Source organism: Branchiostoma belcheri, unplaced genomic scaffold, assembly GCF_001625305.1.
Source record: "Branchiostoma belcheri isolate BF01 breed outbred unplaced genomic scaffold, Haploidv18h27 scaffold7, whole genome shotgun sequence".
NCBI lineage: Eukaryota > Metazoa > Chordata > Leptocardii > Amphioxiformes > Branchiostomatidae > Branchiostoma > Branchiostoma belcheri.
The window spans coordinates 5,147,630-5,175,377 of NW_017804353.1; the positions used below are offsets into that span (position 1 = coordinate 5,147,630).

At 39.9% G+C, this 27,748-nt stretch overlaps 4 protein-coding genes across 4 annotated transcripts in view; 2 read left to right on the plus strand and 2 right to left on the minus strand.

Annotated features, from left to right (window-relative positions):
- Positions 1 to 5,895, plus strand: part of LOC109484472 (tenascin-X-like) — a 56,538-nt gene extending 50,643 nt beyond the window's left edge. The window contains 7 exon segments of the mRNA XM_019787739.1: positions 569 to 856; positions 1,302 to 1,501; positions 1,883 to 1,997; positions 4,186 to 4,331; positions 4,635 to 4,731; positions 5,025 to 5,186; positions 5,498 to 5,895. Of these exon segments, the coding sequence (XP_019643298.1) occupies positions 569 to 856; positions 1,302 to 1,501; positions 1,883 to 1,997; positions 4,186 to 4,331; positions 4,635 to 4,731; positions 5,025 to 5,186; positions 5,498 to 5,766 (1,277 nt within the window). The 3' untranslated portion in view covers positions 5,767 to 5,895.
- LOC109484479 (zinc finger CCCH-type with G patch domain-containing protein-like) overlaps positions 1 to 16,769 on the minus strand; it is a 101,236-nt gene extending 84,467 nt beyond the window's left edge. Inside the window, exons 1-8 of the mRNA XM_019787747.1 lie at positions 16,601 to 16,769; positions 15,948 to 16,047; positions 15,518 to 15,666; positions 14,926 to 15,159; positions 14,533 to 14,627; positions 14,198 to 14,260; positions 8,911 to 9,065; positions 8,268 to 8,440 (exon numbers count right to left, since the gene is read on the minus strand). Of these exons, the coding sequence (XP_019643306.1) occupies positions 8,268 to 8,440; positions 8,911 to 9,065; positions 14,198 to 14,260; positions 14,533 to 14,627; positions 14,926 to 15,159; positions 15,518 to 15,666; positions 15,948 to 16,047; positions 16,601 to 16,648 (1,017 nt within the window). The 5' untranslated portion in view covers positions 16,649 to 16,769. The remainder of the gene's footprint in view (positions 1 to 8,267; positions 8,441 to 8,910; positions 9,066 to 14,197; positions 14,261 to 14,532; positions 14,628 to 14,925; positions 15,160 to 15,517; positions 15,667 to 15,947; positions 16,048 to 16,600) is intronic.
- Positions 16,770 to 17,003: 234 nt separating this feature from the next.
- On the plus strand, positions 17,004 to 20,785 carry LOC109484397 (protein C10-like). The gene is made up of 3 exons (XM_019787645.1): positions 17,004 to 17,155; positions 17,568 to 17,853; positions 19,651 to 20,785. The coding sequence occupies exons 1-3, from the start codon at positions 17,114 to 17,116 to the stop codon at positions 19,791 to 19,793; spliced, it is 471 nt and encodes a 156-aa protein (XP_019643204.1). The 5' UTR covers positions 17,004 to 17,113; the 3' UTR covers positions 19,794 to 20,785.
- A 487-nt stretch (positions 20,786 to 21,272) lies between these two features.
- Positions 21,273 to 27,478, minus strand: LOC109484456. Its single transcript, XM_019787722.1, has 17 exons — positions 27,318 to 27,478; positions 26,507 to 26,637; positions 26,020 to 26,149; positions 25,769 to 25,837; positions 25,493 to 25,599; positions 25,232 to 25,316; positions 24,962 to 25,129; positions 24,429 to 24,515; positions 24,195 to 24,289; positions 23,321 to 23,437; positions 23,061 to 23,121; positions 22,842 to 22,952; positions 22,546 to 22,610; positions 22,264 to 22,335; positions 21,856 to 21,958; positions 21,676 to 21,742; positions 21,273 to 21,434 (listed from the first exon to the last, which is right to left on the minus strand). The coding sequence occupies exons 1-17, from the start codon at positions 27,468 to 27,470 to the stop codon at positions 21,319 to 21,321; spliced, it is 1,737 nt and encodes a 578-aa protein (XP_019643281.1). The 5' UTR covers positions 27,471 to 27,478; the 3' UTR covers positions 21,273 to 21,318.
- Positions 27,479 to 27,748: the final 270 nt, after the last annotated feature.

Genomic DNA, 27,748 nt, shown 5'->3' on the forward strand with positions numbered 1-27,748 from the left:
TGTATACTGTATACCACAGAATTTTTTAGCACATCACAACTTATTATTTTTGTACACACAGCAACAGGTTATGGTATACATTGACAGGAGCTCTTCTATCAGATCACACATGCCACTGCTTGGAGAGAGGAGAGGCTTCACACTCAGTCAGACCATATTGACAACAATGACAACAAACTGACACCATGAAACCATAACAGCTGCTACTGCTGCCCTCCATCTTTTCCCAGTTGCTCACCTTTTATGCTGCTTCTCCCGACCTTTCCTTACTCTGCACCAGTCCTGCTTCCCATATATCCTTTGCATAACCCATATACCCTTAACATGCTGCCAGCATATGTTCAAGCAATTTCAAGTCTATTTCCTTTGCAAAATGCACTAGTGCAATTGATAATGCTGTCACTGCATTGCATTGTTTTTGCCATTAACAAAAAAGCTAGTCACCACTGCAAGCATGTAACTACCTTGTGCTGCACCTTGTCATGCTACTTCTATGCCATGATTTTGTTTGCTACATGTATGTTTCCTGTGCTTATGTCACCCTTCATCTTCCTCCCCCCTAAAAAAGTTCCTGGAGCGCCAGAAGATGTCCAAGGGATCGCTCAAGGTTCCGACGCACTACGTGTGACGTGGCAACCCCCGACAGATCGCAATGGCGTGATCCAAGGCTATAAGGTTTACTATGCAAGGATGGGCACAGAGGACTATACCGAAATCGACACAGAAAATACCGAGCTCTCCTTTGATCTGTCCGAACTCAGACCGTGGACCAGCTACACGTTCTCTGTGTCTGCCTATACAAGCGTAGGAGAAGGGCCGCAAAGTAGTCAGGTGACCACAAGGACAGAAGAGGGTGGTGTGTACCAATCAAATGTGTCCATGCTAGAGGAGTGCTAACTCTACGTACGACTGTCTGACTTCACAGACTTGTAAACACAATGCTGCTAATCATTTTGTTTTTTTTTCTTTTGAGAAGGAAAATTAACCCTGCACTAAATGTAGTGTGTTGATATTGTAACGTCTTTCATGTTTCAGACTGACGTCTACCTTGTTTCCATTCAGTTCAGAAGCACCACTTAGTTGACAGACATTTTTGTCTGTTTTTTTAGCACCATAATTTAACTGCACCACTAGTAACATCAATGTCACGATAATACATGTACTGTAGCACCTATTTCAATCCATCAGTTCAGGCACTTACTGCACAATACATGTACATTTCACTAGCCTTCAAACTCTCACTTCTAACTAGCTGTTGCTGTGAAAAGCAAATGATTTATTTCGTGGGTCTTTTTCCTTAGTGCCTACCGTAGGCCCAGGCAACCTGAATGCAGAAGCAGTGGACGCTGAATCCATCCGTGTGTCCTGGACAAGAATATCAGATGCTGAGGCCGGAGGGGCCCTACAGGGGTACCAGGTCTTCTACCAAGCCATAGCTGCTGACGGGGCTCTGGAAATCAGCGACGCGCAGGTTTACAAAGTGGAGGGTGCAGACACTTTGGTGAGTCTTCCTTCCCATTGCAAGTTTTGTTGTAGGAATTTATAACAAAGCTCCACAAATCTAAAAGCTGTATTCAGTCACAAGACAACAATTTTAGCATCAAAATCACTGTGATAATCCTCAAGCAGAAGTGTTTAAATGTAGTATCTTCACCTTGTATAATGCAGTAAAATGAGTGAGTGAATGTAATTTTTTTTTCCAAATGATGGTTGTGATACATGTATATGCCTATATTGGCCATCATTCACCTATCCAAAACATGATTGTATATCATTATCTTAAATTGAGTACTCTTGACACTTTTAAAATCTGTGTCTAGAGGAATGTTATACTTAGTCTAGTTACAAATCTTAAGTATGTGTTGGTGGCCTGTGTCCACAGGAGGCTACCCTAACCGGCCTGGAGGCTGGCACCAGGTATGCCATCACAGTCAGCGGCTACACCAGCAGTGGAACAGGTATTCGCGCAGATCTGGTAGAGGCAACGACCCAAGTCGGTGAGAAAAAATAGTCCTTCTACTTTCTGTTTTCAAGTTAGCAAGGGATTGTATCATGAATGTTTATTCTGTACAGGCTTTAGTTGTTTACTGTTGCATTGTACACATCAATCATATTGGATTTTTCAAAGTATGTCTTGTTAATGTTAGCTGCTACATTACTATATTTACAATGATATACATGTATACATTGCACATGTTTATACCATTGTCAGGAACATTCATTTTGATGTGGCGGTATTAAGAATATTTTACACATTAAGGACAACCATTATCATTGAGAAATTTCTTTCCACACAAAAGAAGGAAGTTGAACCTGTAATAAGCAATGGTTTGGCTCGCTAACAAGTTTGATCCCTGACTAATTCATAATCAGCTAACAGTCTAATTATGGTGCTAACACAACACACAGTTTCAACAATGAGTACACACCAACATGTACACATCAGATGTATGTATCTTATAGTGAGTGATCCTTGCACAGGATCGCACTATGGTCAAACAGAAATAATTGTTGCACTTTTTTATCCAGAGATTCTTCTACAGTCTGATGTAGAGTAGACCTTTATTCTTTCAACTTTTATTTCATTTTATTGCACTTTATTTTACTAGTTTTTTTTTTGTTTCTGTTCATTAGTGTTACATTCAGTTTTATTTTTGTTTTCATGAATCTTATTCTTTGCTAGTTTCTTTTGCCTCTTCATAATTTTTATCATTTCTGTAGAATTTTAGTCCTTTTATTTTACGTTCATAGTATCTCATCTATACTGCCTTTTTAGTTGCTTTTTATTTGAGTTTTTTCTCTTTTATTTTCTTCTTGTTTTCTATTTTGACTGTCTTTTGTTCCTCATCTGGTGTTCCTGCCCCCTCAGGCACGGATGTAGGGCCCGCCGTGGGTCCCGGTGGTGAGTTCTCAAAAATCACGGTGACAAAATAAACGGACAGAACCACTTCATGTCACGTCACCTCACAGTTACTCTATAAACAGTTGCCATTTCTACAACCACAAGACAATTCCACAAGACATTGAGACAAAACCTTGGCTGTCAGAAACAGTCACATCACTCTTCATAGACTAAATTTAGACTGAAATCTTATACAGGAGAAACCCATGATTGTAGATTTGGTCATGATTGTTTTTCTCATGCCCTCGGTTTCAGACAGCCAAGGTTTTATCATGTTATGACCTAATGAATAATGTCAGCAGGGATGTTTTCAGAAATAATCAACCATGCTTTGAAGTTCCTTGCATCTTTGTCAACAGCTAAGGTACAAACAAAACTTGGCACATTATTATGTGTACCTTAATTTTTATCTAGTATCTCTCATCAGCATGATGAAGTGCTGGTTTGACAGATAATTTCCCCTGTCTGATTTCATCCCTGCCTACATGCATATGTAACTGTTATGAATGTATTAGACTTAACAGACTATTTTACAATTTAGATCTAACAAAATTTAATGATCATTGTTAAAATATATTTCCAAGTTGAGAATTTTGAAATCACTTTGTACCTGAATATGTATTCTATTTCATCCGCATACAGGGAGATGTTATCATTATGACGTTAGTGACAAACTAACTTCATGTCTTTGAATCACTGCTATTATATCATGTGCACATGTACAACTGTTTTGGAGTCACAGCTTTGACTTCCACCTGCTTTATTTTCATTGTAGCAGCATTGTTACAGAACGCCATGCGACAACTCCCTAAGCTGTTGTATGCAACATGGACATTTAATAGGAGATGCTCCAACTTTTTGTTACTTCCTGACAACAAATAGTGTTGTCTTTAATGTACAAATGTGACCCTTCTGTAAATGAGTCAGTGTAAATAATAACAATTTCAAAGTTGCTAAAAATATTTTAGCGCTGTTTTTTTATTTCAAATTGAGGTTGATCTGAAAAAATCTTTCAATGAATAGCTGTGGCATCTCCTATTATGCTTTATTCTTTATTGTTAATAATATGATTTTTGGTTAGATGAAAGCTTTCGAAATTAAAGTAAATGAACTAAAAAGTTATCTTTGAAAAAATACCATTTTATATATTGTCTCACAAATCAATTCAAACTTAATAATATATATATTTAAACCCTTTGTTAGACAAAATTTTGTCCCAACAAACTTGTTATGTTTTGTGTATGTTGAGATGTTGAGTTTGTGTTTGACCGTCCTGCCAACAGGCATCCCTTACCCCAGCCCCAGCGACTGTGGCCAGGTGGTGGCCAATGGGGAGACAGAGAGCGGTCCCTTCACTGTCTACCCCTCGGACGGCGGTGAGCCCATTGAGGTCTGGTGCGACATGGAGACTGATGGCGGAGGCTGGATCGTATGTTTTGATATTTCATTTTTTAAGTCACCAGACTTTTGTATGATTACAAAATAGGGGGAGTGTGAATGTCAAGCCTTTTTGGAGTATAATGAACCTTTTTTTGTGTGTATAATGGAAGAAAGAAACCATAATAGTTGATGATTAATGAGACACTGATAATATTTTTGTTATCATGACAGCATAAGCCAGTGTCCATTCCTGGTCAGTTACATGAGTATTTGAAGACAGTTTCTGTAGTATGTGTCATTTGCTTGATCATTCTGTGTTGCTAACCAAACAGGCATGAATTTTCCTCCACAGGTTTTCCAGAGACGGCAGGATGGCTCTGTAGACTTCTGGAGACGGTGGAGAGAGTACCGCGCAGGATTCGGAGAAAACACAGGAGAATTCTGGCTCGGTGAGGCAGTCATCTATTGTTTGAATTCCACTCTAATTTTCATTCAGTTAATCACATAGCCTCACAGTAAATGAGTGCTAATTACAATGAGCCGTGACAGCTGGACATGTAACATGAATAACTTGATGAAAGAAACCAAAAAGAAATCAAGAAATAAACATACTTCGTCATAACGGGAAGGATTTAAAGTGGTACACACGACTTACTATGATAAAAAGTGAAGCTTTCAGACAGCATCCACCATCTTTCTTCAGCTACTGACGAGGCATACTTTGTGACCTTTTGTCCCACAGGAAATGACAACATCCACAGATTATCTGCCCAAGGAGATTACCAGCTGCGTATAGACTTGGCCGACGGTGCTGACGCCGTGTACGGGCAGTGGGAAAACTTCAAACTGGGCTCAGAGTCAGACCTATACAAGCTCAACATCGGGGAATATTCCGGCACATCAGGTGGGTGGTAATGCTGTTTCTTTCCGTCTCTTTGGATGGTCGCTTTTTCTACAGCCTAAATCTACAACAGAAGCACCTGTATTGACACTGCAATATTTAAAAGATGTACAACACTACAAGATATAAAAGATAGGTCTATGATATATGTACAAGGTAAGTGTACCAACCTCTCAACCTACCGTTATATGTTGTGACAACAATTAAGAAAAAGAGAATTCATCAGAATGAAGGTGCAGAAACTTATCACACCTTCGTGACCTAAAACTACACTAAATCTGCATTAATCAACTTATTCTCTTTTCACATTTCAGGCGACTCCCTCACTTACCACAACAACAGGCCTTTCTCTACGAGGGACAAGGATAATGACGTCGCCCTCAGCCACTGTGCCTTTGCGTACCACGGAGCGTGGTGGTACAAGAACTGTCATCGTAGCAACCTGAACGGCCAGTACGGCGACAACACGCACAGCCAGGGCGTCAACTGGTACCACTGGAAGGGCCACGAGAAGTCCGTTCCGTTTGTCGAAATGAAAATGAGGTCCATGGATTTTAAGACAAAATATGCAAGAGCAGAGTAAGGTGATGCTTTTTCTGTGTTAAAAATGCAAAAGACAGGTTCAAGAGAAACTTTAAAACTATCTTAAAGCTTTGTCAAATGATGTAACATCTACAGCCTTGCTTCTATGTTTGTTTGAAAACTTTAAGCTCATATAAAAAAAAAGAGAGAAAAAGAGCTATTGTAACTCCTTCTTCAGTACTTTTATTACTTTGGTATTAAAATATATCCCCCCCACCTCCCAACCTAACCCCAGTGGAGAAAAAAGGTATTATGTTCCAAAAAAGGTATGTTTCCAATGGACTTATAAGGTCATGGTAAGACTAACAGATGTTTTGTACAATTTCTTGAAAAGATCTCCCTGTTGTGAAAAAATGTACCTTTTCCTCCATTCATAAGAGATGTACCTTTGCTGCTGGAGTGTGCATTAATTTTGTAATGCTATAATTCAACTGTAAGCGCCAAAGTTTCAGTACTGGTATTTGGCTAAACAAGATAGAAAAATATGTGACATAAAGGCAACTATAGTTTGGGGTATGTAAAATATGAATGCAAAAGCAAGACACTAAGGAACATACATGTAACGTTACCAGTTAGTTATATACTAAGTAATTGAAAAATGTCACATCAAGAAAAAATTGTCCTCTTTACTGCCTATTGACTGAAACTTTGTATGGGGGGAAGGCAAAAGTACTAGATAGACTCCTAATTACCTAAAAAAAGCCAGGAGAGGCTATATGTTTGTGTATATTACGATCTGTGTTATGTAGTAGTTCTAGAAGTTGCATATCTGTAGATGAGTACTTATCCTAGCTTCAGTTACACTTAGCCTGTTGAAACGCTGCTTATTTTTCATCATTACTACTTCTTGTTTAAGATACTTTATTGGCCTGAGTCCCCTTTGGCCTCATGTCTCAATACAAGGCCAAAACTTGCCAAGAAAATACTATGAACAAGTCAAACGTTCTTGTGAAATAGAATAATTTTACTTTCCTATAACCTGCTCGTATGTTTAATTAGATAGAATCTAATTAAGATTTGAAATTTCGTTGTGTTTGAAAAGTGCACAAAGGTGTCACAGGCGTGAAAAAGAAAATCTTGTAACTGTGCTTGTGTGTTTACAAACAATGCAGCACACACAATGTAGCTGTGACATGTAAAGTTTTGTATCAGTTTAAAAGCATTATCATATAGCTGGTATTTGATCAAGCAGCATTTAGTATCAAGGTCTTTTTATCAACTTGAACTGGAACAAATGTAGGCTAGAGGTAGCTGTATGTATCATATCAATTATATGGTAATTTTCTTGTGCAACAGCTATTTTTGTTATTTTCTGTTGAAAGTATGAGGAAACCATTTTCATCAGTATGGATTTGTACAAATTGTACCATTTAATTGTAGGTTTGTGGTCCAGAAAAACAAAAATGGTAAATAGATATATTAAGTGACAGTATCATCGCAAGACATTGGCATTTTAGCTTGGGTGTGTTTGCAATGCTCTTTTTTACTTGATGCCAGGACATGAGGTCAGTACAACAACTTTTATATTACCTGTACTAAGTTAAGATGAAATCCATGGAATGATGTTTCCTCAATAAAGAAAGTTTGTGATCTTTATAAAAAGTTGTCATTTCACCATTTCTTTATATCATATCAAACTCACAAGGCAGGGATGACCTCTGATATTACAGAATAGAACATGTCTCCATTCCCAAGAACACTTGCAAAAACACTCGCAGGAAAAAGCAAAAGGCATTATATTCTTACCAGACATGACACCCCCAAAAGAACACCTTCAAGCACCGCAGGCGAATTCAAATGCAATCTGAGGGAGATGCCTGTAGCTTTCTATAGTAAGTTGAACAGCGGGACACCTCTTAACATTGGATTCTATCCTAAGGACTGCACAGGATGACAACCCTCTCCAGAAGTGTGCATGTCCAGATATGCATGTCTCAGAAGCAAGGACACCCTGCGTAGAAACTCCCAACCAGTAGGGTCACTTACTTATAACTTACTTGACTACTTGTGCTGGACATAGCATTACCTAGATCTGGGGTTCACATGCAGACAGAGAAAAACAAACACCCTTGAAAGAAATCTTACCACTATAGGATGAAAAACTAGCTTGATACATATTTTCCAGACAGACATATGAAGTATCCATAGTACAATGTACAAGGTAACGGCTCAATTGGGAACAGGCATGAGTAGATGACCTTGTTGGCTGCTGTGAAGTAGAGTGAACTCTGTTGAACTTGTCACTGCACATAAAGTTCACTCCACTAACTTAGACACAACACCTAAACTTGCCAACATGGAAAATACAATTCTGCTGTGCACAGTGCACTAAAATTTTCTGAATTCTTAAGTTAGATGCACCAGTGCACATACTTCCCCAAAATTATAGGCTGTAGTACATGTATACTAATTGACCAATACAAAAATCCCTGCGTTCCCACCCAATCTGCTTCCTTGTCAATTTCTTGCATATGATATGAAGACACAATTGAAGGTTCCTACCCTTGTATGAGCCTCCCACTCTCCCAAGGCACGTGTTGCTCCACTGGGTGTCCACATGTATCTGGCAACATCTTCTTCCTCTTCATCCACATCTGGTTGCAGCCTGGCACTGTTAGAACTGTCTCCATTTTCTTCACTCTCACTGTCAGAAGATGACGATGGGCTGGAGACACCTGTGAGGAAGGTTATTGTTACTTTTGTCTTGAAGAAGGATCATTCAGTCTTACTTATAAATAAAATACTTATAATAAAGTGTAGAGGACATCTGGTCTTGGCGACATCGCAAGCTCACACTCTCTTTCTCATCACTAAAATGGCTGATGACCAACGTTCTGGCTGTACTATACTTTGATAACATCTTAAACCTTCTGTTCAAGATTAATCTTAAGAATACTGACATATTTTCTTTCCACCCTCTACTACAATGAATCCTCTACTACAATGAATGCAATGAGAAGCAAGTATCTTTACCTTAGAGCTTCAATAATACATGTGAAGAAGACATGGCATTGGGATCAACAGGATGTATATGGTGGAACACAACAATACTATGTGTACATTCATAATATATGTATTCAGAGGAAGACAACTGCATTGCAAGAATTCGTAGTTAGCACACTTACCATAGTGAGAAGTTACTCACCCATAGGATATATAGACTCTGCACCAAGCACAGCTGTCTCCTGGTAGGAAGAGTATTGCACTTTGTACCCATCCTCCTGAAAACCCTGGACAGTCGCTGGGTACCACAGACCATTCCTGTACTTGGCAAGGCACTGGGATCCTTCTTCTAAGACACTGTACAGTATGGAAAACAGAGAATACTCACTGAATACACATAGTTACAGAGAATAAAGACTACATAGTTTATACTACACATAGTTACAGAGAAAACAGACTGGATAATATAATATACATAGTTCCAGAGAATAAAGACTGAATACACATAGCTGTAATGTTATCTCCACCAAGGTCCATGGCTCCATTTGTAATTTTTATTCAGCCTGCCCAAGTAGGTTAGTTTTTCAGTCGATAGATTATTTCTTTTGATAGATTATAAGCAATTTGATGCATTCTTATGACAGACTTGAATGCACTGGAACAATATGTTGTAAACACCAATAGAAAGCATTGGTTTCCATTTCAACATTATAGATACTGAGGAACTAAGTCCAAGTCAAGGTTCATCAAAGACTATACAGTGTAGACTGGTGAATGAAGGTATAAGATAATCAACTATCCAGCAAGGTAGCAGCTTTCCTTTGATCCTTTGTTTTTGTAAGGATCATGCAGGACAGGAAACCTGTTTGTTCGTAAGGAAAGAAGTTATCAGTGAAAGCACCTGTTAACTGTTGTCATCACCTGTATAAAACACTAATTACAGACAGATCTTTCAAATACTGTTCCAGCTGGTGGAAACAGTCTGTTTCTTCCTTCCCTCAAGCAACAATCTGGTTCATTTGTTTTCCTTTGATCTGTCACAAAAATAGTTCACACTTTCAGGTGTTGAAGTAATTTTATCATAATTATAACATTTCACATTGGACACTTTGCTTGTTCTCTATGGGGGAAGTGTGTTTCTGGTTTATTTCTTGTACTGTTTTGACTTAATTACAGTAACTTCAGAGTGTAAATGTAGAAAATCGTGCCATGTTTCTACACACACACACACACACACACACACACACACACACACACACACACAAACACCACATCACACCACACAAACACAACTTTTTGTGACAGAATTCAAAGGCTTAGCTAAGATACACGTAGTTCCAGACAATTAACTCTTGGAACAATCTTGACCTGATAATTCAAGTCTGATCATATGGAATCCAACAAGATCTTTCCCATGACCAGTATCTCCCTCCCCTGACAGCAGGCTTTATAGGTGTGGATGGATCAGAAAATGAGTCTCAGCTCCGTGACATTAGATTTCACCACACCTGTGGACATCCCATCACTCTGTCTGCCAGGATGTGCCGAGATCTGAGACGTAAGCAGCAGGGATTTCTGCCACCTGCCGTCTGATCCTGACTCCTCCCCACTGTGCGAACGCCCACATGCACTTGGCCACATTGCACAAGTAACAAGGTTGGCAGCCTGTCATGTTTCAGGATTCTCTTCAAGGACATCCTTTTCACCTGGGGTGTTTTGAGGTTTGATGGAGGAAGCAGACTAGTAGTAGGAGTCCGAAAATCATTTATTACAGTGATTTGCAGAAATAAGAGACTGCAGACAAAAAAGCACCAAAGGGTTATGCTGTGAACATAGATCTGAAAATCTAATGTCTTTCAAAACCTGGAGATGTTCAAGTGCAGTCAGCAAGGAGAACTTAGTTGTCAGAAAAAAATTATGGTATTGCTCTCTCCCTTTCTTTGAACTGTTAACATTTTCTACAAGTAGATTTTCATCAAAGTGAGACAGAGTTGTACCATTATCATCTAAGTCGTAAACATTATCACCAAATGGCACAATTTTTTCCAATATTTAACCCTCTCTGATGTCATTTACCTATAAGCACAGCAGAAGATGTAGATGAGTTTCCAGAAGAATCCTCCTACCTTAGATAACATCCTTCTCTAACCTGGCAATCTGCCACTGACCATGGCAAGGTCTGATCAGTTCCATATCTGAGAATCACTCCCATGGCCACGGTCCCATATCTATCCTGCCATCTTGTAGTCTGACACTCCGACAGATTGGTTCTCTTTGCTCTTGATTTAGTATTTGGGGCATGAAGCAGTGACAGATGTGCAGAGGTGTTTCTAAGCTGATAAGCTTTGAAGTAACCGAGGTGGGATGGTGCAAGACTGTTGCTAAGAAGGTTATGACTTTGCGGTTTCACAAGTGGGATTGCTAACCACTAAACAGGAACACTCAACACAGCCTCACCCCTTAGTTCTAATTGACTTTTCCTTATTATTCTTAGTAATTACAGTCTCAATTCATTGCTATTGTGCAATTGAGTTACAGTTAACTTTTGATTTCGAGCTGTGCACCCAATATTTTTCTGCGCACCTGAGTGCACCCAAATATTTTTGTAGGTTTACATGTGTGAAGATGTTAAATATATACTACTATACAGCAAATTCTTGACATCTAAGTGTCAGAAAAATAAGACAATCTTTGTTTTTATGTTTTTACGTTGAGTGCACCTATCCAAAAAATGAATTTGAGCCCTGTGTTTTCTGTTTCATTTCAAGCGCCAATGCTAACTGTTCCACTGGGAACTGTAATTAAGGCTCTGCCTTGGTGTGATGCCATGATGTTAAGTAAGGATGACTGAGCTGGATGGCCGTCAGTCCAGGACTAATATGTGTAATACCAACCACATTTATCCTGTAAGAAATGGGTGACACAGGTGAAGATGCTCTGGAACAAAGTCAACTCAGACACCTCAGATGGTCAGATTTCAGTGTTCAACATTTAGTCCTGCAACATCCTCAATAAAAGCTGAAGTGTTGTTGGTAGAAGACTGGCTGAAGGTATAGTACAAATTTTGTTTGTTTGTTTGTTTGTTTGATCCTTTGTTTATGCAAGGAGGTTCTTATATTGAACCTCCTTGGTTTATTTATGAAATCAAACTGAAGATACCTGGAGGGACACTGCACTAGAGATCTGTCACACTATTTTTCAAAGTGGCAGATATACTAGTATGTATCCCGGTGAATACATGCTGATGGATGTCATCTACATCCAGTGTGAGTCAACATGAAGTCCAACAAAAACAGAAATAACAGAAAATGAACTTTGCCAAGATGTGTAGTTATCCAGACATTTGTTTAAGAGTGAAAATCCTTTAAAAGCTTGCTCAATCCCTGAGAAGGTGAAGGATTTATGCAGGTTCAAGACTGTCAATCCGAAGTAACTTCTACAGGCGACGGGGGCTTGGAACAGGACCAGCTACCCGTCTGTGTGCTGTGTTGTCATGACAACGGAACATGTGGAGAACATTTCTCGGCCGTGCGGTCGGTGTCGTGTTCGAGATTAGCCCTGCATCTTTGCACCGAAGGCGACATTTGGTAGAGCTTTTTTATGAGTCAGCTCCAAGATTAAGGGCTTACACCATTGCGCTAATTAAAGCTTCAATATTTAGGACTTAAGAAGGAACAAGTACATGTAAATGACCTGACTAACAACTGGTCCTCTGGGACACATTAGAACCAGTTAGAAGAAGGACATAAAATGTGCAGATCTGCAAATGCCATCACCATAAAGTCACCTTTAATCTGTGTTTTAGAATTACAAAGTCATATGAAATAGCTGACATACTGGTATGTATCTACTGTATGTTATGTACCATTAGAAATATACATCTATCCCAAACCTTATCATGTTTTTGCCTTATGTACAATGAACTTTTCCATATACAATGTCCCGAGAGGCCTTTCTAATTCAAAAAAGAAGACGGTTACTCGGACACAGCCAGACAGCACCCAAATGTCTACGTGGTCACTTCACATGTCGGCTTTATTGTGGCTTGTGTATGCAGAATGATTAAAACATAAGTGGAACCAAATCGGAAACAGTTCAGGCACTGCTGAGAATTATTACACGTCTGTCAGTATGTTACAGGTGTCAAGTGAAAGGTGATGACATGTTAGTGATACACTCGAGTAGTTGGCACTAAACCAGACTGTTCGTGATTAAAAGCAGGGGAGAGTGTTGGTCATGCGATTCCTACTAGCAAGCTGGTGTTACAGGCTGGAATATACCCCTGGTGAGAATATATACCCGGGTACATTTTGGCCAGGGGGACAATCTGGCCTGTTACATTGGAATTATCCTAAAACAATATACTGTAGTATACCATAAAAACACCTGATTTTGATATGTTGTAGATACGCTTCCCTGTAACTGTGTAGATATGTAAATACTTTGCATTTGGGAACATATCTAATACAGCAACACCTGTGCTATGCACTAGTCAGAATTGTCCTGAGGAAGGTGGCAGACAGTCACTGAAAAGTTGCTGAACAAATTTTTGGGACCACAACCTCTTAGTTGTGTAAAAATAATTTTTATTCCATCTTTTGCCTAGTAACACTGATACATAATAAATTTTCAGAAATGCGCAGCATGACAGTACACTCCCATCTAGTAGTCATAATACAGTCCACTTGTCTCTGAACCTCCGCTGTGACTTGGGTCTATATTTGGCTACTAAGGCTACAAAACTGGAGGGAGATACATTTTCATGTTTATTATTACTGACAGAGAGATGTAGAATCAAATAAGGCTTAGATAGAGTGGTCAGACCCTGCATGTGGTTTCAATGATGCCATAAGTGGATCCCATGTCTGTTCATATTGAGAGCAGGTGAACACTAGGTGTCAAGGGCACTCTAATAATGGAAGATCTTAAGGGGCAAGCAGAGGGGTATTTTAGAAACAGGAATAATCTAGGTCTTGCACATTAATGGCTTTCAGCTTTTGTTATACAGTATTTATTTCAATAACAGACAGCTTTTCATAACAGTAATATTCTTGATCTTACCAAAAATTTTCTTGTTCTTCTTATGATTAGTCATGTGAGGGGAATATGATATACATTTTGGTTTGATCAATAAACTTATAGTCCTATTCTTTGTGGCAAAGTGCAATGGACAAAACCATGATGACAACTGGTATAGTAACAGGTCTGGGTGTTCCTCGCTGTGAAATGGTTAATACTCCTAGTAGTCTTAACTTCTTGAAACTGACATATATATCATCTACTGTTTTGGGATTTGTGGTTTCTGATTCCAATTTTACAGAAGACATCTACATGTATATGTGTAAAAAGTGCCCTCTATCAGATGTTGAACAAAGTGCACCCAGCAGCAGTTCTGTCAGCCTAATGCTTGGTTATTTGGTTCAGACAGGAGTAAAGTAAATAACACACAAGGTACACGTACAATTCAAGTGGATAATGTAAGCTTTTACCTGAAATCCAGTTCCTTATACTGTCTTAGGTCTGATACAGGCACCAAGTTCCCATGTGAAAACCTGTGTCATCATGGAAATACACAATTGGTAATGGTAAAAAAATTCATCACAAATCCTAACAAAACCAACCCTCACCAGACTCAATACTTTGAGATTCATGACAATACATTCATAACTACATGTAATTTCAACAGATTGGTAAGGGACTGTGTAAGTTTTTTTATTCCACAAGCAACGTCCAACATTTTGGTGACACTGGGATACTTTGGAACATAACACATGGGAACTTTGATCATTATAAATGTATATGCACTGGGAGAGTGTGCTCTCACCTGCAGTCTTCCTCAGAAAATCTACATTTTCCCTCCAGAAAGTACGAGCATGGCAGCATGCTGTTGGTTATCGGGTTACAGAAAATCACTCTCACCTGGAGAAAATAAGGAGATAATGAATGAATAGTGTTTCCACTAATACTTGTGCTTTCCATCCACTGCACTGAGAAGTTGGCAGAGGCACTTGTTTTCTGTTATAATAGCAAAACTTGTTACCAGTGTTTAACAACTAACTGTTGCTATATAACTTGTACCAGCATTTTGCATGTTCTTGGGCTAAATTGGGGGTTGAATTAGTTAAACCTTCTCCCTTACCTGCTAACCAATACAAATTTGGTGCCAAAAGGCATATTGAGGTTGATTGAAGGATACTTCCTTACTGTTGTTACTTACTCTTGGGGTGTCTACCTCCTGACTGGAAGGCTCTGCCCCAAGAATGATGGCATTGTGGTACTGTAGGACGCCCCAGTCCGTCGTGAAGGGAGCACAGCACTTCATCCCAGTAATATCAGTGTCAGGGTTGTCCTCATCATCATCAGAGGAACTGGAATCATCTCCACAGAGTGCTGCTGCCTGGGATGGAGATTCTCCTGATCCAGAAGGCCCAGCCTCTCCTGATATTGCTTTCTAAAAAGATTTTAGCATGAAAATTTAGGTTTCCCACCCTCCTTCAGTGTTGGCATTGTATGTTATTTCAAAAGAAAGTCTATTCTTCTTTTTCTTCTTCTTCAATACTGCCAAGCCCCACAACTGGAATTATCGGCAGGTTTGTTTGTTTGTTTCCATTTAGAATGAGGTGCTACTTGTTATGATATTTTTGTAGGTTTTGAGGTCGCGAGTGAAAAGTGCTAAATTGCTATGCCAGTTTCTTACATAGTATATTAGTTTCTCCAAGTGACTGATAGCAGCTTGGAGTGCATGGAATAGTAGGCACATTTCTGATAGTTTTATATCAACCATCCTAACTAACTCTTCTTACACACACCTGAAATGCTGCAAACTCGTCATCCATACATGTCGAGTCCTGTGTGTTCTCAGTTGCTGGAGGATCAGAGCTGCTCCCAGCTGCACCAGCCGTGTCTGAAGACTCCAGCATTCCCAACAGCTTACTCTTCTTGATGGACAGTAAACTCTCTAGAAGTGGTGGATACAAATTTGGAAAACATCAGAAAATGGAAAACAGTTGTCGAAGACTGTTCAAAGAAACTCATGAAAGACCACAACTGTTTAGCTTCCTGTCGTCTGTCAGATGAGAGACTTGCAAAATTGCACGTTTACAATGTAATCTTAAGGCAAAAAAACAACCACCATAATGGACAGTCTTGTCTCAAAATTAAAATTTTTCAGTATGCTTTAAATTTTAATGGTATTTCTATTACGTGCAAAACTATAGAGAATAGGGAAGTCCTGCCTACCCTCTGACAGTGTGATGAGTTCCTCCAGGTCATGTTTCAGCTGTACCAGCTCCTCCATTCCCTCTGTACCTCCAGACAGGGCAGCCTTCACTTGGGACAGCTGTCATAATAATGACGGTAAGGTTAGGTCACACTGAACAGTCCTTCATAACAGATTGTTTACTATTTATCATGTTGATGGCCACACAATCGAAGGAGGTGAAATTCAGGCAAAGGACAGCAAGTAAATAAATACCTGATAAAATATATGAAATTGACAAGGTTGCGCTGATGTTCATTTCTAGTATTAAAAATATTTTAGTTAACATAATCTTAAGAGCTTAATCTAAACCTCCTTGTTAAGGGGCATCTGTATCTTACTAAAATAAATTTGTGTCAACTTGACAATCACGTTAAAATATATTTCTAATCTCTGCAACCCTAATGGCCGCAAAGTTCAGGATTTTAGGTGTGTAATGGCGTGCACGTGGAGGAGAATAAATTATGGGCGTGCTAGGTCACTGTCTTTCTTCTGTCAAAACACTGGAATCAATGGAGCCATAAGTTAGATACTTTTTCATACGGAAACGATATCGTCGTCTGCCCCCCTCCCCCAGACGACACAAAATAAGATTATCTTACCGAAACTGACGTAAAGAGAAGAAAACTCTTACCTGTTCCTTATAATTCTGGATCGAGGCCACCAACGTTTCTTCATCCATGACGACTACAGATATTTTATCCGACCCGACAGCAGTAATTTTCGATAAAAATAAAACTTTGGCACATTTAAAATCTTGAGTAAGGCGCCATCTTAGAAGCACTGCACGATGGGATCGCTTATTTAGGTGGCCACTGTCGACAAATATTTGCCTGATTCAACTTCGCAGATTCTTTTCATGTAGTGCTCTTATAAAATAAATAAACAGCTATGATTTTTCTTTCCACAATACCTAGCAAGTGTAAACAGTTTTATGAAACCTTTACTGTAATATTAGATGTATGGAGAGATAATTTGTTTTAGGCAGTAAAAATTTCTCCTAAGGACAGGAACCATCACAAAGATTCCATCAAACCGGAAGTAGCTGTCTGAACTGTGTGAGGAGAAAGATCCACAGCTGTCAGACGCTCTCCTGTCTTCTGTTGTGAAACGAAACGGTCGGATTTGACTTGGACTTGTTGTTCAGATGGCCAGCTCAACGAACGAGTCGGTACTAACGTTAGAAAAGGCGAGAGGTAAGGAATACAAGTATAATTCAAGCATTAAATTTGATCATTATCTTCTTGGAAACTCCCTTGAAGTTCACCCCGACCCTCTGTTTCCCTCTGTCTATCTGTAACTGTTTCTCTGTGTATCTCTCTGTGTGTGTGCGTTTTTTTATAGAAATTATTTTCTGTGTGGCGTGTGTGTATTGTGTGTATGTGTATTGTGTGTGTATTGTGTGGTCTTGTGTGTATTGTTTGTGTATATTTGTGTGTATGTGTGTATTTATGTTTGTGTATCTCTTTTGTTTATTGTGTTGGTGTGTATTTCTTGTGTCTGTCTGTGTGTATTGCCTATGTCTATCTATGTGTGTGCTGGCTCAGAAATGTCTTTTAAGTGTAGTTCTGCTTAGCCTGGGTGCCAGACCTTGTGCTTAGAATAGAGAAAGAAAATTCACTGATCCTTCGACCAAATCTCTCCCAAGAGTATCACATCATGCGGGGTCTGGCACCCAGGCTAAATTCTGCTATATTATCCTACTTCTAGAAGCGCTGAAGGATGTCATCAATGCCTTCACGGTTCCCGAGAACATGGCGCGTATGGAAGAGGCGCGGGACCAGGCGGGGAACGACATGATGAAGATGATGCAGATCGTGTTTCCCGTGGCGACACAGATCCAGCAGGAGGTCATACAGAAGTACGGCTTCTCCGCAGACGGAGATGGTGAGAAGACTCCTACCGTGGCCGACAAGGACACACCTGCGTCGCCTGCGCGCACACCTGCGTCGACTGCGTATACCTGCGTCATCTCTGCAAAGAGCTTCCTCGTCTGCGCACGAATACCTGCGTCGTGTCTGCCAAGAGCTTCCTCGCGCGTGCACAGAAAGAGATTCCTCGGCGACCTCGCTGCGCGCAACGAAAGCTCGCTGCACGGAAGAATACGTGTCACCCCTGCCTTGTTGAAGAATGGACGGTCCCCTATTATAGGTCAAGGGTCACACCACCTAAAACAATTTTATTCCCGTCTTTTTCTGGGATTTTGTTGTGTCTGTCCCGTAATAAAATCACTTTTATTTTTATTCAACGTGTTTAAAATCATTTATTGCAATAGTGACGTGTTTACTAAACTAAAGTAATCATGAACAATTCTATTATACTGCAATTGATAAATAGTGCAAGGGAGTAAAGATGCAAGGGCAAAGACCGGTACCTCTATAGGAATGGTACACCCAATATAGTGTTCCCTATCAACCTATTGCCACCCCAACAATCCAACATGCACTGGGGAATCGTGCCTGCTAACACATTTCCCCCCTCAAGTAGCCTCAGAATGTCCCATTTAAACCCGAGTCAAATTCTCAAAGGCTTTGCGTTGGTCACTCCGCTCCCTCGCCATTAAACTGATTCTGCTCCCTCATGATTTTAAACACGTTGATAGGGTATTTTTTATGAATGAATAAAAATAAAAGTGATTTTATTACGTATGGGACAGACACAACAAAACCCCAGAAATAAGACGGGAATCAAATTGTTTTAGGTGGTGTGACCCTTGACCTATAATAGGGGACCGTCCATTCTTCAACAAGGCAGGGGTGACACGTATTCTTCCGTGCAGCGAGCTTTCGTTGCGCGCTGCGAGGTCGCCGAGGAATCTCTTTCTGTGCAGGCGTGAGGAAGCTCTTGGCAGGCACGACGCAGGTATTCGTGCGCAGACGAGGAAGCTCTTTCTGTGCAGGCATGAGGAAGCTCTTGGCAGACACGACGCAGGTATTCGTGCGCAGATGGGGAAGCTCTTTGCAGAGATGACGCAGGTATACGCGCAGGCGACGCAGGTGTGCGCGCAGACGACGCAGGTGTGTCCTTGTCGGCCACGGTAGACTCCAGGATGTTTTACTCTAGCCTGAGTGTCAGTCTTTTTAGCTTTCATCCGCTCCCCCCGATCCGCTACCAGCCAAAAGCAGATCGTGGGGAGCAGCTAAAGATAAAGGCTGACACTCAGGCTAGCTTTTACTTTGATCTAGGAGGTTACTAGTAAAAAAGGCTGCCTATTACCTCCTTGCTGTGATCAAGAACATTATAGGGGAGATGCTGCATATTTGATTTATGGCTTTGGTCCGTGTAACTGACCTTTGGCAATTCCCATATTACATTTTTATAAGCATTTAAAATATACACCCATCCAAAGTTGCCATGTACAAATAATCTGACCATAGATACATTTGACGATAGATGCATTGATATCTGGGGAAAGGCTTTTGTGACGAGAAATTCCATACCTTTACAAAGTTACCATTGTTATTTGTTCACAGAGTGCAGCATATAAAACATGTATCCAGTATTCCAGAGTAACTAGGGTATGAAAACATGTTGCTGGGTTATTAATCCATCTTTAATTCCAATCTTTAGTTTCAATTGTGAAATGGGAGGCTATGAATGACTCAGGAGCTATAATAATAGGTTTGGTAACCAGGCTACAAGATGACTTGACTACAACAGTAATTTGTGTAATTTTTTTCTCAGGAGCGGTTAAATTTGCAAATGCTATCCGTCAGTATGAAATGGAGGACCAAGAGATCGCTAACTTGTCCAGCAACCTGAAATCCATGTTCCTGCCCCAGATGGCCACACCCCCCACCCCCGCACAGGACGTCGCAACATCATAGGATACACTCTGTCATTGTCATACAGATAATAGGACTTTCTTACAAACAACAAAGCCACCTCAAAGATGATTGGCTGCAATATGATGTATGTTTTTGTCACTGGACAGTCAGTATTTCTTTTGAGAACGTAGCAGGCATAACCTCTGCTGGTGGAATACTACATTGAACATTTCCACTCCAAATGACTCAGTTGTTGTTGTCAGAAAAGAGTTTTACACAGTTGTACATGTATCATGTACTGTTTCTTTGGTTTGTATTTTGAAATGTTGCAACACATTCTCATGTTTTTTAAAGGAGTAGCTGAGTATGTGAGATTCAGTCAGTGTCTATATACACGATTCAAGATCAACGCATTGATGTATTATTTGTATGTCACATTTAGGAAGAATATGAAGCGTACACTAATATTTTAGATTTTGAATGAAGAGCATTAACCTTAATATACATGTATTAAAAATGAATATGTGCACATATGTATTTTATAGCAGTTTTTCTGTGAGATAGTTTAGCCTTTGGAGCTGTTTGTCAGTGGCTGATTGGGCCTGAACAGTAGAGGGCCTGCTAGAAGCATGTAGTCAGGCTAGCTTCAAAGGTCATTTTAATAATTTTGTATTTCCTAGATAAAAGCTCTTTGCATAAACAAAACAGTAGGCAGTAACTTGTACTGCTCTGGACTCATTATTGTAGTTAACATTATTATGATAAAGAGCTTATAAGAGGTATTTCTTCCATTCTTTGACTTAATAGGACAATGCTTTTCATTTATCATTGCACCTATTACAGCAACAATCTGAAAAAGTTCTGTTCTTGATAATTTTGACTTAATGAGCCAGTATCCTACTGTAATATACCTAGCAATGCAACAACAATTTATACTACCACACATACCTTAAGTATAACATATTAGCTAGCTTTAGAGTATGAACGTTGTATATATCAATCACACTTTTCATTTCATGTTTGTTGAATTAATTAAACATTATTTCCACATAGTTGTGTTTTTTCTTAAGTCAATGTACAGTCAATTGCTTGAAATTGTGCAAAGATGCAATTTGATTATACATGTACAGCAGGTAGACAATACAGGCTTGGTAACTTTTACAAAGTGCTTAATGAATGGTTACAGGTTTCATGTCCTAATATGTAGGAGAGGTGAAACCTTCACATGATTGTCGTAACTTGATGTTTGCAGGATTTCTCATGACATACGTGTACTGAAACAGTTCCTGTTGTATTGGGGTTGCAAGAAGGGATTAGGGGTGCCTAAGCATTCATACAAATTTTATAAAATCCATACCAATTCACAAACTTTTCTAAATAAACACAAATGATATGGGAAGACTGACAGATTTGACTGAAGTTTAACAATTCAAATCATGAGTTTTCCACAAAATATGTTACAGATCTGTCTGCTTAAAGTAAAACCCCTATGGTTTTGATAAAATTTGCTATGAATACATGAAAATAGATACCCCTGGAGATAAAAGAACCAATTGTATGCCATCTATTCTAACAGATTGAATATTTATTTCTGCTTGGTGTCCTGTATGTACTGATCAACCACCTCCTCCAGGATGTTGAGAGGAACAGACCCACAGCCCAGCAGAGCAGCATGGAAGTCATGTACATCAAACTTGGAACCTGAGAAATACATGATCTACTGATTACCTGGGAAATATATATATATTACATATATATATATATATATATTTATATATTATGTAAAGCAACAGCAAATGAAAGCTGAAACACCTACATAGTAATGGGTGTGTAGAAAGTGCAAAATATTAAGCAAAAGAGTAAATCTCAAATATAAAATAGAAGGAAACGGAACTGAGCAAAGGAGTAAAATACACAGAAGTAAGTGGTTAATAGTACTTACCTAGTTCTGTTTTTGCCTTTTCTCGCAGCTCATTGATCTTCATCATCCCAATCTTGTAGGCACATGCCTTGCAATCGGGAAGGGAAAAAGAAAATATATTATTTGTAAACTTTGGTCAATAAAAAATCAACATAACTGAAAGAATCTGCACAATACAGTACAAGTGACTGAAACACCCACCTGTCCAGGCCATGTGATGTACCTGTTGACTTCAATCTCGATGTGTTTTGGAGATACAGCAGAATTTTCCTTCATATACTGAACAGCCTGCTCCTTGGACCAGCTGAAAGGTGTGAGCAACATTGTTCATATCTGCTCTATTTTGAAAGGCTGAATAAAAGTTCTAAATGGAAACTATAGAGTTCCAGATGTCTTACTGAAGCATGACTGCTTTGTGTTAGATATAAATTAGCTCGAGGAATAAACCCACTACAATATACTGCGTAGTCCCCATTCTTAATGTAACTCTACTATTTGTCTCGGATAATGAACATTTGACCTACTCTGAGCCTCCTTTATATGCTTCTAAGCATATTTCCGTCATGATAAACATTTTGTTCACAAAATATCAACATTACCATATCTTACCCCATGACATGCATGCCTGTGTCCACAACCAGTCTACAGGCTCTCATGATCTCAAATGACAGGTGGCCAAACCTTCATGTAGCACATGTTAGACAAGAAATACTGCAGTTTTAATGTCTGCTTATTAAGAATACACAAAAAAGACTGTATACACAATTCTCAAATCTTATACATGATGGAAACTATGCAAACAATCCTAACATATCAAAATTTTTAATGTCTATTATTTACTTGCTGTAAAACTGGATTTGAAGTGATAGCTGTGGTATAGAAATCACTTACAGAGAGTATGGGTCCTCATAAAGTCCCATCTCCTTTCCAAGGTATTCACAGTAAAGTCCCCAGCCCTAAGAAGCAAAACAGGAGCACGTCATTATAATCACCTTTTATAAGATATTTGTTTTGGATTGAATGTTAAGTACAAGAGCTAGGCAGAGAATGTTCTGGCAGAAGCAACAAACCCTAATCAGTCCCAAAGAATAACCATGCAAACTGCGCAGACTGAGGTACACAAGAAAGGATGGAGGATTATGTGCAGAAGGCAGTGTTTTAGTTCTAGTGTAGTGTGATCTTCTCACCTCCATGAATGCAGTGTACATGGCAAACCTGCCTGGAGCCTCATAGTACCGCCGGTCTTCAAAGAAACGCCTGAAGCTGGGCAGGTTCCTCTGGTTCAGGGAGTAGCAAGCCTGCATCAAAAGACATAAGTTTGGTCAACATGTCAACTTAAAAGATGCTGCACTCAGTAATAGACAATTGTTGTTCATATACCGAAACCAAACGTAGCCTTAATATACCTGTAGGTGATGCCCTGGTTCCCCCTCATGGAGGCTCAGTGTCATCATCTCGTACTTGGGACTACAAGAAGAATAAAGGTTAGAACGGTAAAGGGTACAGGTGTGGAAGTTACTGTCAACAAAGAATTTCCAGATAGATATATTAAGATAAGAATGCTTAATTTCAATTAGACATTTTGGAACAACAGTGGGAAGACTATCATAAGCAAAATATGGTATATACTTGAGAGAGCAATACTTTCATCTATCACAGCCCTTACTTGCTTCTGACATCTGAACAGTTGACATAGAAGATCCCTGGACGACTGCCATCATCACTAGGTGCCAGGTAGAATGCTGCAGGACTGTTAGCCATGCTGGGTGGGGCAGGGATCACACTGGAACAGGAAACCAACATTAATGTCCCTACAATGCTTGCTTAATCATGAGAATGTACAGAAGATTACAAAGTTTCATCAGTCAAAACATCAGCATGTGAGACCAAAAACTCATTGATGTACAGTCATTCTCTCGGTGGCTACACTAGCTTGGTACTTGGATTGCTCAATAAGTACTGTACGTGAGTTCAGCACCAAGGACAGGTCTGTTTGTGTGTGGATGGTGTTCAGCACCAAGGACAGGTCTGTTTGCCTGTGTGTGGATGGCGTTCAGCACCAAGGACAGGTGTGTTTGCCTGTGTGCGGATGGTAGTTCAGCACCAAGGACAGATGTGTTTGCCTATGTGTGGATGGTATTCAGCACCAAGGATAGATGTGTTTGCCTATGTGTGGATGGTAGTTCAGCAACAAGAACAGGTATGCTTGCCAATGTGTATGGATGGTGTTCAGCACCAAGGACAGGTGTGTTTGCCTGTGTGCGGATGGTAGTTCAGCACCAAGGACAGGTGCAGTCGTCTATATATGGATGGTGTTTAGCACCAAGGACAGGTGTGCTTGCCTGTGTGTGGATGTCTTCAGTACCAAGACCAGAAGCAATCGTCTATGTTTGGATGGTGTTTAGTCCCAGAATGACTAAGGGTACTGAGTAGAGTTACCATGGAGAGAAAATGGGTTTAACTGCTAATCATGATATGCAGTCAGGGTCAGTCTACTTAGGATTTATCAAATAACTTACATGTGGAAAGTATGTACATACCTGAGCTCATTGTCTGGAATGTCATTGAAGAGCTGTGAAAGTCTTGGACGGATTTTGCTGCTCACTATATCCTTAAAGCCATCCAGTAGTTCTTCCTGTAGAATCAATGAATTTTTTCGGTGAAAGTGATCATAGATTAAGTCTACCATCTACTTAAAACATGACTGAAGAACGTTCTGCCCTGCAAGTTTGTAATATTTGTAAAGTGGACATGAAGTCCAGTTTTCCCCCTACCTCTGATGTGTAGTAGAAGCTGTCATCTTTGCGAAGGTGGTCCAAGAAGTCTTTAAACTCTCCTGAAAATCCCACCTGTTCCAGCACCTGCAGACAACAGAAACATCTTAACATCTATTCCTTACTTCTACAATACCCATGCTGCTTTTACACTAGTATTATTTCTCCCTACTAAGGCAGGACTAAGTTGAATGGTTATTTGGTTTGTTAACAGGCATAACACATCTGTTTTGTACAGTAGGTAAAAGCTGAGAAAGACCAAACTGTAAGATTTGGTCAATTCACACCAGGATGGAACTTTACTTGGAAGGAGAGGAGTGGCCACCACCTTCCAATACCGTGCCCTAGACACAATAGATAAACAACCCACTGCCCCTACAGCCTCAAAAAGATGATGGAAGTTACCTTTACCTTTTTAATTTTTAGAGTTTAAAAGACAGAGTCTTTAGATCCCAAGTCAACAACCCTAACCATAAGACAGTTGGAGGTCTATGGTAAGGCTTGCTAACTACAGTAACTGACCCTTCATGTACCTTCTGCATCTCTGCCCTGATCCTTGCCACCTCCTGCAGACCAGTCTCATGCACTTGCTGCGGCGTCATGTCACATGTGATGTGGAACCTCAGCGCAGCCTCGTAATGGGCCGTACCATCTGGCAGGGAGGAGCAGCCTATGGAGGGACGGCAGGCTAGCATGTACTCCTGGAGGAGGCAAAACACGATGTGTCAAGAGAAAAGGCCCTAGCTATCAAAAGGAAGGTGCTACAAAGTTGAAGATAGCTTAAATTGATATACTACAGGTACCTGCTCCACAAAGTCTTTGATCTTCTGGAATGCCGGAAACACCTGGTCTGCTATCAAGGCTCTACCCTCAGCCTGCAGTTTGGCACTGTGAAAATGGCAAAACAAATCCTTGTGTTTTCTTTTTTGTCATAGACTGTACAAAATAAGTAATATACTAATATTTGAGTTAATACCTTAGGTATGTATGAGAAGGAAATCTAATCAACATTATCCTGTTTTAAAGACAATCCTTTTTACAAACAGAATTGCAGCCAAACATACATTGTTTCTGCCCCAAAGGACTCTGGAACTTTCTTGAGTGGCTGGTAGATACCACAGTCCTCTGGTTTCATGGAGATGAGGTCTTGTATCGCATCACACACACCAATCTGTGGAGACACACTGATTCTATACATATCAAGAAGTCAGACACTTCTTCAAAGAAGACGATAAATGAAAAAAAAATGAAGATACACATGTATTTCACAAAAGACTACTTTCTTCTATTCAAGACAGTAGATGTTGGGATACTAGTAATTCCCTGGGCAAGTACTTTACCATGCTGAACTGATGATAAGTTCTTCCCTCTGCAATGCCTTGTTTCATCAGGTTGATCATCTCTGTTGCCTGGAATGATAAGAGATTAATCTTTTGATTATTCATAACTTGCACTCTATAGCACATTCTCTTTGTAATAGTGCAGCAGAAAGGTACACTGTTGCACTCTTTCACTAATCGGTTTCATTTATGATATATCATAAATCATAGATATACCATAAATATCATAAATCATATATATCCTGACTGACCTGAGTTGGGAATGCCTTGAGCCTGGAGAAGTACATGTCATAGTCCTGTTTGTTGTTGAACTTCATAAAGGAGATCAGTCGCTCAAACTCCACATGCGAACCCTCCATAGTGTTGATGGGGTAGAGATGGCTGTGGAGTTTCCATATTAGAAACTGTAAGCATTTAGAATGTAGAGGTTTCCATTCTCAGAGCTCCATTTCATCTCTTTGCCTGATTACATGACATACCGACAGCCTATGGTTGCCTTAATGACAAAGAAGAAATGTGTTGTACACCCTGGTACAGGGTCTTGTCAGCACCATTTTTTTCTGTCCTATCATTTTTTGGCATCCAGAGCAAAGGTGAATAGATTTTTTAGAAGTAATCATGGGCAGATTGCCCCCGAAATTTTTTACTTCTCAACTCTCTGAAATGCAATATCCCGCAACTCGAGGGTCAAATAAGACATGAAAATCTCTCCCATGAAGTAAGGCAGAAGTCACTTACGGGCTGAACCTGATACCGTCCAGGTAAGTCTGTATCTCTGTCCTCAGCAGCCTCAGACTCAGCTTCTCCTCAGCAGTCGCACCGCTGTCATCACAGTCCTGCACTGTTGTCAGGAACTTCTCACAGAACACCTGTCACAAGTTGTACCACACTTCAGGTAAGGTCAGGAGCCTTGGCCAGCTTTCATAGTACATGTACATTAAATGTACAAAAAGCTATGCTTTAAAATAACATTTACAAATTATGTTTCCCTTACCTAGATATGTCATTTATAGATCTATAATTAGTACTAGAATTGTAGATTTAAAGATCTAAGATTCACTGTTTTATACAGATACAAAATATTCAAGATTATTCTGGATCAAATGCAAAACCTTTTCATCTTCACATATTTACACATTTTTTCACAATTACTGTAATATTCTAGTTTAGCTGTTGAACAGAATTTGAGCTTGTAAAAAACCGACTGCAGTAGAATTTCCTTGCATTTTGAGTTGCGTCATGTCACACCTGAGGAAACATGCCACGCCCCCTAACCCACGTCTGACCCCACACGTACCTCAGCTCTGCAAGCCAGAATCCATGAAATCCATGTCAGTGTGGAGTAAAACAACCTACACACTGTACACCCTGGTATAAAATGTGATATGCTACAATTTTCAACAAGTGCAATGTCTAGTTGTTGCGTTCATGGAAATTATGAATGGTTCATATAACGGAAGTGAAAGTTGTTGCTGCCGCATATATTATAAACCGCAAAACATATGGCCGGATATAGGCCGTAGGAAAACGAAGTTCTTTACGACTTTACCATGCGTTTTGCGTACGCCTGCGGCTTGTGTGAGTCCAGCAGGTGGTCGTACGTGTGGCAGCCTGTGGAGGTGGCGAACTCCGGGCTCTCCCGCATCCGCCACTGCCAGAACTCCTCACACAGCTCCGCGATCCGATTCCCTGCAGACGCCATGTTTCTGTCCCGCCTAGTGGATTCTGGGTAGCCCTTTAAATGGCGGGAAATGTGCAAGTTTGCTTGCAACATGTTGGTATTCCCAATATTGATAAAGTTGGAAATGCCAAAATGTCTTCCACCAAAAAGTGTCCATCGGAATGGCAACTGGGTGCACTTTCTTCAGTTTCTCTTGGACAGTAAAGTTTTCCTTTCGTCTTGTAAAATTATCCCGTCACGTCACTTTCCCGACGCAAAATCATCCTTGCCAAAACCTTGCCAACAACATGTAACAGTTT